This window comes from Callorhinchus milii, unplaced genomic scaffold (assembly GCF_018977255.1).
Source record: "Callorhinchus milii isolate IMCB2004 unplaced genomic scaffold, IMCB_Cmil_1.0 Scaffold2, whole genome shotgun sequence".
Taxonomy (NCBI): Eukaryota; Metazoa; Chordata; class Chondrichthyes; order Chimaeriformes; family Callorhinchidae; genus Callorhinchus; species Callorhinchus milii.
In genome coordinates, this window is record NW_024704743.1 from 125,306,942 (window position 1) to 125,319,463 (window position 12,522).

Consider the following 12,522-nt stretch of genomic DNA (forward strand, 5'->3'; position numbering starts at 1 on the left):
AATAGAAAACAGACAGCTTTATTGCGTAATAAAATAATTTGTGTTTTTTTTAAAAAGTCATTTTTTACAATCTGCACAAGTCATTATATAATAAGTTAGTAATAAACAAGTAATTCACACAAATGTATAATGACTAGCGTCTGTGGGTAATTGGGAGCCTTTGCTGGTGTGTGAAACCCTGACCTGAAAAGTCACTGCCAAACCACACAACCCCTGAACCAGTCAGTCAGTCACTCACTGGAGGCTGGAGCACCTCTGCTTTCGAGATGCCAGTGTTCACAGTGTTCAGAGAGGTCACAGCACTGAACGATATTTACATGCAAACATGATCCAGACAGCACAGGCGGACTCAGGGTAGGCGAAGACCCTAACTCGCACAGCCAGGCGCACCTGGTCCCCACGGCAGCAAATTATTTCTTCGCAAAACGGAGACCTGAAGAGCAGAACGGAAAACAGAGGAAACTATTTTGATTGCACTTTATCATGTCAAAACGTCGTGCTAGCACTGGAACCCTGTAGCTCAGTGGTTAGAGCACTTGCCTCACAAGTGAGAGACCCGGGTTCGATTCCGGGCGAAACCTTAGGCAAGTTTCCTTACTCCACTTAACTCTGTTTACCTAGCAGTAAGTAGGAACCCAGTTATTAGTCGATCTGCAGATCGCTATCCTGAGCGACTGTGCGTTTTGTGGGTGAATGGTGGGGTCAGATAATGATTGCCCAAAACAGTGCAACATCTGGAGGGGTTTATCAGTCAATTGGCTGCCTGTTTCGCTCTTAGTTAAAAGAATTTCAATTTGCAACATTGTGCACTTATATAGCACCCTCCCACAGGGCAACGTCTCAGTCTGACACCGAGCCGGGGGGCGTGGGGTGCGAGGGGTGATTGTAAGCACGGATGAATAGGAAGGTCTTAGGTGGGAATTTGAAAAAGAGAAGGGGGGGCAAAGCGGAGGGATTGAAGGAGAATGTGCCGGAGTTTTGGGGTGTAGTGGCTGAAAGCACAACCTCCAATGGTGGGGCAGAGGATGCGAGGGATAAGCAGGAGACGGTGGGGAGCGAGGGGCTCGGAGAGGTGGGGAGCGAGGGGCTCGGAGAGGTGGGGAGCGAGGGGCTCGGAGAGGTGGGGAGCGAGGGGCTCGGAGAGGTGGGGAGCGAGGGGTCGGAGAGGTGGGGAGCGAGGGGCTCGGAGAGGTGGGGAGCGAGGGGCTCGGAGAGGTGGGGAGCGAGGGGCTCGGAGAGGTGGGGAGCGAGGGGCTCGGAGAGGTGGGGAGCGAGGGGCTCGGAGAGGTGGGGAGCGAGGGGCTCGGAGAGTTGGGGAGGGAGGGGGTCGGAGAGTTGGGAGGAGGTGGGGGAGTGAGGGGGTCGGAGAGGTGAGGAGGGAGGGGGTCGGAGAGGTGGGCACTGAGGGGGTCGGAGAGGTGGGAGTGAGGGGGTCGGAGAGGTGGGGAGCGAGGGGGTCGGAGAGGTGGGGAGTGAGGGGTCGGAGAGGTGGGGAGGTGCCAGGGAGTGAAGGGATTTGAACACGAGAGTGAGAGCATCTTGAAGTGGATGTGTTGGGTGATGGGGAGCCAGTGGAGCCTGGGCCAGAGCGGATGAGATGTGGGGATGGAGTTTGGTTCAGGTCAGTATGTGAGCGGCAGAGTCTGAATGAGCTGATCTTGTGAACAGTGGAGCTGAGGAGATGGCGAGGAGGGGGTTGGAGTAATCCAGGGGGAGGTAACAATGCACGCACGAGGGTTTCGGATGCAATTGGGATAAGGTACGGTCGGAGGTGGGAAATGTGGCGATGTGGAGGAAGGCGTCCTGATCAGGGACTGAATGTGGGGGAGGAAGGACTCCTCCGTCTACAAGAAATCCATGCATTTAATACACCGCCTTTCACGTCGGGAGGACGTCTCAAAGCACTTGATAGAATCTTACTGTAAAGTTTTGTGACTGTGTATTTTGCAGGTGAACGCACACCAATGCTTTACCAACAGCCACGATGTGAATAACCAATGGGGAAGGAAGAGCAGGACACCCGGAGAAACTCCCTTCACTGTGTAACGGGATCTTTAACAGCCACCTGAACAGGCAGCCCGAACCTCGGTTTAACGTCTCAGCTGCAGGACAGAGTAAAGAATAAAAGATTTTGGGAAACTGACCTTAAACACGTTGCGAATGCTCTCCTGGCGTTGCGATGGATGAAGTGGATGGGGAAGCCCTTGAATGTGTGGCCATCGGGCACAGCTCGCTTGATCGAGTCCTGAAACTCCTCATTACCAGCAGACACTCCAGCCGAGCGCTCAGTCTCATACGCAGCGAGAGCCGGAGACAGCAGATAAGACAGATGGTCGTCCCACGTTGTGTTCAGAGACAGGTCCTGACGTGCAAACAATCAGCAGCTCAGACACGGGGCAGGTGGAAGGACATGTCGCATGTTGTTGTTGTTGTTGTACGATCACACTGGCTTGTGACAGACGGCACCCAGTCATTTGGCAATGACAACAAATGGCATTTACACAACAACAACTTGGATTTATATAACGCCCTCCACGCCGGACGGGGTCTCAGAGGTTTACAGTAACGGATCCCGGGACCGGGGGGAGGGGGAGGAGCCAGGGGGAGGGGGAGGAGCCAGGGGGAGGGGGAGGAGCCAGGGGGAGGGGGAGGAGCCAGGGGGAGGGGGAGGAGCCAGGGGGAGGGGGAGGAAGGTGACTAAAGGCGCGGTCGAAGAGAAAGGTCTTCAGTAGAGACCTGAAAATGGGAAGAGAGGGAGCAAGACGATGGGAGTGAGGAAGGGAGTTCCAGAGCCTCGGGGGTAGTGGCTGAAGGTACGGCTGCTGAGGGTGGAGCGGAGGCCTCGGAGGAGGCCAGACCCGGAGGAACGAAGGCAACGGGTACTGTTGTGAAGAGAGAGGTCAGAGAGGTCGAGGGATGCAGGGACTTGAATACGAGGGTGAGGATCTTGAAGTCGATCCTCTCTGGGATAGGACACGGTGCCTGCCGCACACGTCAGGGAGTCATCCTGAGGCGCTGGACAGTCAGGGCTGGGGTTTGGGATCAGGAGGGGTGGAGGGCAGGGAGGGTGACTGAACGCGTGATCGAAGAGGAGGGTCTTCAGATGGGCCTTGAAGGAGGCGAGGGAGGGGGCGAGGGGGAGAGACTGTGGGATGGAGTTCTATAAGGTGGAGGCAGAGAGGCCCGACTGCCAATGGAGAACTGGGCTACACAGGGGGCGGAGAGCTGGGCTACCCGAGCGGGGGGCCGTGGGGGATGGGGAACCGGGTTAAACAAGGTGCGGGTGGGTGGGGGGCGCGGGGGAGCTTACCTTCCTGTGCTCACAGACCAGGCCTCTCAGCACCAGCTCAATGTCGTTGCTGGCTGTGGCCGCATCCAGCCCCGGGGCACACAGAGGGGGGAATGGGGGCAGGGAGGTGGACGACCCAGGCGAACACACTGATTTTATGGCCTCGACGCTCATGGGCTTCCACTTGGATTCATCGTGGAGGTCGAACACACACAGCTCCACGACATCCGAGGGCTGACAATTTGCATAGAAGCTCTGGTGGTTGAAGAGGCAGCCGATTGTGCTGTAGGGATAGGCTGGCCTCGGCTGCTCTACCATCGGGGGGGCGTTTGGATTAATGGGAACGTGGACGTACCTAGAAAACATTAGGGTGGGAATAAATGTACACAAAGGTCCACCTTAATAAGAGCATTTATAATTCATCCTAAAATAATAATAATCCTTGCATTTGATATAGCGCCTTATCACATGATCGAGACATCTCAAAAGAGCTTTGCAGGATACACTGTAAAATGTAGTGACTGTGTATTTTGTGGGTGAAACGTGGGGCCAATTATGCATAGCAGTGTCCTATAAACAGTGGTGGATTGAGCGAATGTTTTGTTTTGATTTTGGTGGGGTTATTACCCCTAGAAAACGATTTGTCAATCGAGTGCGGAGTAAGGAAACAGTTTTAGACACAAAGACAGCCAGTTATTGACATCAATTGTGGATAAATATTGGATATGGATCCATGCAGATGACAGATCATCAGGCAAAGCCAAATTGTTAGTCTTTCTGTGAGAGTGAATTGTGTTCCCAATCAACTTGTGAGCATGAACTCAACCAATGTTTTTTGGTGTTGCACTTCACCTCAGCCCTGTTTATGATGTTCTGTTGTATATTGTTCACAAGCTGTTGATGTTCTTCACAAGCTGCAGATCATCCAAAACTCTGCAGCTCGTGTACTCTCACGCACCAGGCTCCGTGACCCCATCACTCCCACCCGACTCCACTGGCTCCCCATCCCCCAGAGGATCGAGTTCAAGATCCTCGGTTTCATCTTTAAGGCCATCCATGGCCTTGTCTGTCTCCTCCCTCTCTGACCTGCTGACTGCCTACCAACCTGCCCACTCCCTCTGTTCATCGGGCTCCGGCCTACTCCATGACTCCCGCCCGACCCGCCCTACCATCGGTGGCCGGGCTTTCAGCCTTTCTGCCCCCACACTCTGGAACTCCATCCCACGGTCCCTTGGCCTCGCTTCCTCCCTCGCCTCCTTCAAGGCCGGGCTCAAGACCCTTCTCTTCAACCGTGCCTTTGGTCTCCCTCCTACCTCTCTGCCTTCCCTCACCCCTACACCACCCCAACCCCATGCTTGGGCCCCGACACCTGACTGTTCAGCGCTTTGGGATGTCCTCCTGACGTGAAAGGCACTCTATACATGTAATTTTGTCGTTGTTGTATATGTGACACCAAATAGTCATAGAATCATACAGCACAGGAGGCCATTCAGCCCATCGTGCCTGTACTGGCTCTTTGAAAGAGCTACCACTCCCCCGCTTGTCTCTCAAAACCCTGCAATTTTTTTCTTTTCAAGTAAATATCCAATTCTCATTTGAAAGTTATAATCAAATCTGTTTCCACCCCTTCCAGGCAGTGCATTCCAGACTATAATAACTCTCTGGGTAAAAATAATTTCTCCTCATCTCCCTTCTGGTTCTTTTGCCAATTATCTTAACTCCATGTGCCCTGTTTACTGAGCCAGTAGAAACACTACTTTCTGTTCACGCGATCAAATCCCTTCATAATTGTGAACACCTCTATTAAATCTCCCCTTCACCTTCTCTGAAGTTAGGAGAACAATCCCAGCTTCTCTGGTCTCTCCATATCACTAAATTAGTCTAAGCCTAAGTACAACAGGGTTTTAAATACATTTTGAGGGGGGAAGGGAATCAGGATGTAGCATTGGAGAGGAAAACAAGTTACATAGAGGGCTGGGAGATACAAATAGCAATGTAATCAGGAGTAATCCAGAAAAAGGAGGGATTATATGGGGGAGAAATGCAGAACAGACTAAGTTGCTCTTGGAGTGCATATGCATAAATGCACGGAGTGTGACAAATAAGATTGGTGAGCTGCGGCTCAAGTTGCCACATCGAGTTATGATGTAGTGGCAATAATGGAGACCTGGTAGGAATGGGAGCTGAATATTCCTGGCTACAATGTATTCAGGAGGGATTGGGAAGGAACACAAAGGGAGGGCTGGGAATATTGATTACAGACACGGTTACGGACCTGAAAATGGACGATGTGCTCAAGAGTCCAAAAACAGAATCTATTTGGTTAGGGCTAAGGAGCAGGAAAGGAGCTGTTACTCTGTTAGGTGTGTACTATAGATCACCAAATAGTGGGAAGGAAATAGATGAGCAAATCTGAAAGCGATTTCAGAAAAATGCAAAACCAATAGAGTAGTGATAATGGGGGACTTCAATTACAACTGGCAAAATAACAATATAAAGGGGAAGGAGGGGGAAGGATTGCTGAAATGTGTGCAGGATAACTTACTGGATCAGTATCCAGTCCAACGAAGAAGGAAGCAAAGCTGGATCTAATTCTGGGGAATGAGGTGGGGCAAGAAGAGCAGGTTTCAGGAGAGCGTCTGGACAACAGTGATCACAACATCATTAGGTATAAAGTTCTTATGGAAAAGGACAAGGAACAATTAAAGGTGAAGATATTCAACTGGAAGAGGGTCTAATTTCAATGAGTTAAAAAGGGACCTGGCCAAGGTGGACTGGAAAGAGAGATTGGCAGGTCAAACAGCTGACAAGCAATGGGAAACCTTCAAGGAGCAGATAGTTCATTAAAAAACAAATATATTCCCAAAGGGGAAAGGTAGGGCATCCAAACTCGAGCAGAGAGCCCAGAGTGAGCTACGTCCGGAGTGAGGCGAGGCCAGAGTGAGAAGGAATTGGGTGAGAGTGGGAATTAGGTGCAGAGGGGGAAGTATACCTTCTAAACGACAATAATACAGGGATAAATAGAGTGAGAGGAGAGAACGGCCTGGCAGGTGATGTGTGAGCAATGTAGTATATGGGAGTTGATGGAGGGCAACCTGAGCCCAGGTGACTTCATCTGCAGCAAATGTCTGCCACTGAGGAAGCTCCAGCTTAGATGTCAGTCCTTGAACATCTTCAAGGCTGAGACTGATTGATTTTTAAAAAATAGAAGGATTAGGGGATATGGGGATAGGGCAGGCAATTAGAGTTAGGTCTGAAGATCAGCCATGATCTTATCTAATGGCGGGGCACAGGCTCGAGGGGCCGAATGGCCTACTCCTGCTCCTAATTCTTATGTTGTTATAAACCTCCCGGATGAATAAGGAAATTGGGATTAAAATAAAACAGGAAAAGGTTTATGATAAATGTCAGGTCCAAAACACAGAAGATAATCAAATAGAATATAGAAAGGAAAGAGGAGAGCTGAGAAAGGAAATACCCTAAGGTATTTTATCAGCATATAAAGAATAAAAGTTTAGTCAAAGGTCGGGTGGTCCAATTTGGGATCAAAGAGGAAATCTTCTTGTGGAGGCAGAGGGAACGGCTGACGTACTGAATGAGTACTTTGCATCAGTTTTCACAAAAGGAGAGGATGCAGCCAATGCCACAGTATCGGAGGAGAGAGTAGAGAAATTGGATAAGATGAGAATAAACCGAGAGGAGGGACTAAAAAGGCTGTCAGTGTTCAAGGTAGGTAAGTCACCCGGTCTGGACGGGATGCATCCTAAGTTACTGAGGGAAGTAAGGGTGGAAATAACGGAGGCTCTGGCCATAATCTTTCAATCCTCCTTGGACACCGGGGTGGTGCCAGAGGCCTGGAGGGTTGCAAATATTACTTCACTGTACAAAAAGGGACAGAAGAATAAACCCGGGAACTCCAGGTCATTCAGCCTAACATCAGTAGTGGGGAAACTTCTAGAGATTTTAATCCCGGACAAAATAACTTAGAAAAATATGGATTAATAAAGGACAACCAGCACGGGTTTGTTAAAGGTAAATCATGTCTAACAAACCTAATAAAGATTTTTGATGAAGTAACGGAGAAGGTGGATGAAGGGAGTGCAGTTGAAAGTAGGCATTTGATAAAATATCACATAAGAGACTTGTAAGTAAAATAGAAGTTCACGATATTAAAAGGACAGTGGCAGCGGATACAGAATTGATTGGGAGGCAGAAAGCAGAGAGTGGTGGTGAACGGTTGTTTTTCTGACTGGAAGGAAGTGTGCAGTGGTGTTCCCCAGGGATCAATATTGGGACCACTGCTGTTTTTGATCCACATAAATGACCTGGACTTGGGTGTAGGAGTACAATTTCCAAGTTTGCAGATGATACTAAGCTGGAAACAGTAGTAAACAGTGAGCAGGATAGTAGCAGACTGCAAACAGACAATCTTAATGGGGGTGAAGGGACAGAGAGACCTGGGGGTCATATAGTAAATCTCTGAAGGTGGCCGGACAGGCAGATACAGCTGTTAAAGAGCATCCGGGATACTCGGCTTTATAATAATAATAATAATAATCCTTGCATTTGATATAGCGCTTTTCACGTCGGGAGGACGTCCCAAAGCGCTTCACAGAACACACTGTAAAGTGAATTGACTGTATATTTGTGGGCGAACGCGGCAGCCAATTGCGCACAGCAATGTCCCACAAACAGTCGTAGATTGAAAATGACCAATTTAATTATTGTTTTTTGTTTTGGAGGATTATTATTAGGCTCTGTGTGGAGTAAGGAAACTTGCCCAAGGTTTGGCCCTCTGCCTGGAATTGAACTCAGGTCTCTCACTTGCAAAGCGAGTGCTCTAACCACTGAGCTACAGGACTCCAATTTATAAATAGGGCATAGAGTACACAAGTCAGGAAGTTATGATGAACCTTTATATAAAACACTGGTGAGGCCTCAGCGAGAGACTGGGTTCAGTTCTGGGCCCCACACTTTAGGAAGGATGTCAAGGCATTGGAGAGGGTACAAAGGAGATTGACCAGAATGGTACCAGGAATGAGGGACCTCAGTTATCAGGAGAGGTAGAGAAGCTCGGATTATTCTCCTCGGAGCAGAGAAGGTTAAGAGGAGACATAATAGAAGTTTTCAAAATGATGAGGGGATTCGTTCGATAGGGTGAACGAGGAGAAACTATTCCCACTGGCGGTGGGTTGGTAACCCGAGGACACCCATTTATAGTAGTTGTTATAAGAAACAGAGGGGAGGGGAGGAGAAATGTGTTCACACAGAGAGCTGTTGGTATCTGGAATGCATTGCCTGAAAGGATGGTGAAAGCCGATTCCATAACAACTTTTAAGAGAAGCAGATAATTATTTGGGGAGGACAAGTTTGCAGGACTGTGAGGAGAGAGCGGGGGAGTGGGGTTGATCAGGGCTCTGGGGAGAGCGCGGGGGAGTGGGGTTGATCAGGGCTATGGGGAGAGCGCGGGGGAGTGGGGTTGATCAGGGCTATGGGGAGAGCGTGGGGTTGATCAGGGCTATGGGGGAGCGGGGGAGTGGGGTTGATCAGGGCTATGGGGAGAGCGTGGGGTTGATCAGGGCTATGGGGAGAGAGCGGGGGAGTGGGGTTGATCGGGGCAATGGGGAGAGAGCGGGGGATTGGGGTTCATTTGGAAGCTCTTTTTAAAGAACCGGCACAGACACGATGGGTAGAATGGCCGACTCCTATACTGAATATCCTCATCCTCACCTACAAGGCCATTCACGGCCTCGCTCCCTCCTACCTCTCCGACCTACTATCCCCCTACCTACCTGCCCGTACCCTCCGTTCCTCTGGCTCCGGTCTGCTCCACGTCCCCCGCCCCAACCGCCCTACCATCGGTGGTCGGGCCTTCAGCCTCTCAGCCCCGAGGCTCTGGAACTCCATCCCCCAGTGCCTTCGCCGCTTCCTCCCTTTCCTCCTTCAAGGTCGGTCTCAAAACCTTTCTCTTTCACCGTGCCTTCAGCTCCCCTCTCGACTCTCTTCCCCCTCCTCGCTCCCTCCCTTCCCTCCCCTCACCCTGACCATTTCCCCCCTCCTCGCTCCCTCCCTTCCCTCCCCTCACCCTGACCATTTCCCCCCTGCTCGGGTCATGACCCAACTGTGCAGCGCCTTGGGACGTCCTCCTGACGTGAAAGGCGCTTTATAAATGGAATCTTGTTGTTGTTGTTGTTGAATAATTCTATGATTTTGTGGGTGAGTGCTCTGACCTCACCTGTGCCCAGTCAAACTCTCCCAGAAGGTGATTGCTCCATTGGTTCCACATGTCAATACCCAGGTGTGGGGGACTCCCTTGGCTTTTGTTCCAACGCACACATAGGCACCGAGTCCGTAGCCCAGCAGTAAGCTGCATAGCAGTGTGGCATGATCCTCACAATCTCCCTGCACATCAACAGCCACAGTTACATTATAATAGAGAAATAATAATAATCCTTGCATCTGATACAGTGCCTTATGTTGTTGAGAGTCTCAGAGTTTCACAGAACATACTGTAAAGTGAATTCACTGTATTTTGTGGGTGAAAGCCGGCAGCTAATTACGCACAGTACTGTCCCACACAGAGTCGTGGATTAGGGGACCACATTTTTTTTTGCGGGATTATTACCCCTGGAATGCAATCAGCCAATTGACCAACAACCGAATTCTTACCTAGGTAAACAGAGGTGTGTGGAGTAAGGAAACTTGCCTAAGGTTTCGCCCTGCCCACGTATGTGCACATATAAAAATATTTACAAAATTCTAGTGCATCATAAGAAATAATAATCATAGCATTTGATGTCGTGCCTTATCAAGACATCTCAACAGGCTTCATAGAATATCATGGAGAGTGTCGTAGTGACTGTATATTTTGTGGGTGAACGGGATAGCCAATTGAGCACAGCAGTGTCCCCATAAACAGCCATGGGGCGTGTGAGCAATATTATTTGGGGGATTGTTGTCCAGGACACTGGGAGAGAGAAACTCCCTTCTCTTTTCCAATAGCCCCGCGGGATCTTTACCATCCACCTGAACAGGCAGACGGGACCTCGGTTTAAAGTCTCCTCCCGAGGACTACACAGGAACGCGGGGGGGGGGGGGGAGATAGAAAATCCGAACTAGGATTCAGATTTCTGGAAAAGCATAAGTTGCGTTTATATAGCGCCTCTCATGCAAGGTAACGTCCTAGAGTGCTTGGTGGTGGAGCACGACACTAAACACTAAGCCGGGGGTAGATGACTGTTAGGCACAGTCGAATAGGAAGGTCTTCAGATGCGACCTGAAGATAGGAAAGGAGGGGCCAAGGCGGAGGGTTGGAGGAAGAGAATCAAATTCAACAAGAAACTACAGAACATATACCTTGCCTCGACAGAGAAAGGGTAGGAGCGTGCACCATTGCTCCTGCTTGCCACCACCTCCAACCACCGGGGCCCTTTCGTAACCCAGAACATTGACAAACCGGGCGGCTTGCCTCGGGGTGTCCAGCAGCCTCCCAGCTCGTAGCGGCCTTAAATACGAGCACACCGGCCGGTTAGTGCCATTCTCATCCTGGGCAAAACACACAATCAGAGCTTAAAGGGTTACATTGTGAGGTGGCATCAACTTGGTCTGTATTCCCTTGAGTTTAGAAGGTTGAAGGGTGATCTGATTTGAGAGGTTTAAAATGATAAAGGATTTGATAGGGCAGCTACAGAGACACTATTTCCTCTGGTGGGGAATCCAGAACCAGGGGCATCATCTTAAAATTAGAGTCCGGCCATTTTGGAGTGAAATCAAGGGGCAGTTTTTCACCCAAGGATAGTGGGAATCTGGAACTCCCTCCCCCAAAAGGCTGTGGATTATGGCTGGATCCACTGATATTTTCAAGATGGAGGTAGATAAATATTTGCTACAGTCAGGGTATTAAGGGAGATGGGGCAACGGTGGATAAATGGAGTTGAGAGACAGATCAGCCATGATCTTAGAGAATGGAGGAACAGGCTTGAGGGGCTGAATGGCCTAATCCTGTTCCTATGATCCTAATTAGATTTCAATGGACACTTAATTCAGATTCAAAGAATGAAGATTTTACAGGCTCTCAAATCAGCAAAAGTAAAAGAGCTACCACCACCACCAACAAAATTACATTTATAGAGTGCCTTTCACGTCGGGAGGACGTCCCAAAAAGCACCAACGACTTAATCCATGTATTTATTACATCAGCTACAACAACGACGCATTTATAAAGCGCCCCTCAGGCAGAGCCGAGGGGAGGTGACCATAGACATGGTTGAAGAGGAAGGACTTCAGGTACAACCTGAAGATGGTGAAGGAGGAGGCAAGGCAGAGGGATTGAGGGAGGTTATAATAATAATAATCCTCGCATTTGATATAGCGCTTTTCACGTCGGGAGGACGTCCCAAAGCGCTTCACAGAACATACTGTAAAGTGAATTGACTGTATATTTGTGGGCGAACGCGGCAGCCAATTGCGCACAGCAATGTCCCACAAACAGTCGTAGATTGAAAATCACCAATTTATTATTGTTTATGGTTTTGGAGGGATTATTATTAGGCTCTGTGTGGAGTAAGGAAACTTGCCCAAGGTTTGGCCCTCTGCCTGGAATTGAACTCAGGTCTCTCGCTTGCAAAGCGAGTGCTCTAACCACTGAGCTACAGGACTCCACAGGTTGTTTCAGAGTTTCTGGGAATAGTGGCTAAAAGCGCAGCTGCTGTGGAACAGAGGGACGCGGGACAAGCAGGATGCCAGAGCCAGTCGAGTGGAGACAGCAGGTAGAGGGGTTGGGGGTAAGCAGGTCGGAGAGATAGGAAGGTATCAGGGCATGAAGGGAGTTGTAGAGTAGTGTGAGGATCTTGAAATTAACTTCACCAAATCACTGCTCGCCAGACTTCTCAGGTGTTCCCCCCACAATCTGCAGACTATCCAGAAGCCTGCAGCCCACGTCTTGCAAGTCTATCACCCCATCCTCGTCCGGCTCTATTGGCTCCCCATCCTCCAGTGGATCCTCAGCTTCAAATCCCTCTGTGTCTTGCCCCACCGTCCCTCTGCAACCTTCTCAAGCCCTACACTTCCCGGCTGCTCCCTTCACTGGCCTGCTTCACATCCCCCTTTTACTCTTACTTACTTATTATTATTAGTCACCCCACCATCGGCCATTGGGCTTTCAGCCTGTCTTCCCCCCACCCAGGAACTGCATCCCGGAGTCCTTCCGACTCTGCCCTCCCCCATGTCTCGGA

The 12,522-nt window shown here is 49.9% G+C and overlaps 1 protein-coding gene across 1 annotated transcript in view; it reads right to left on the reverse strand.

Annotated features, from left to right (window-relative positions):
- The window catches only part of cep76 (centrosomal protein 76), a 39,444-nt gene continuing 26,922 nt past the window's right edge, over positions 1 to 12,522 (reverse strand). Inside the window, exons 8-12 of the mRNA XM_042331751.1 lie at positions 10,646 to 10,834; positions 9,525 to 9,691; positions 3,311 to 3,644; positions 2,145 to 2,362; positions 1 to 433 (exon numbers count right to left, since the gene is read on the reverse strand). Coding sequence (XP_042187685.1) covers positions 295 to 433; positions 2,145 to 2,362; positions 3,311 to 3,644; positions 9,525 to 9,691; positions 10,646 to 10,834 — 1,047 coding nt within the window. The 3' untranslated portion in view covers positions 1 to 294. The remainder of the gene's footprint in view (positions 434 to 2,144; positions 2,363 to 3,310; positions 3,645 to 9,524; positions 9,692 to 10,645; positions 10,835 to 12,522) is intronic.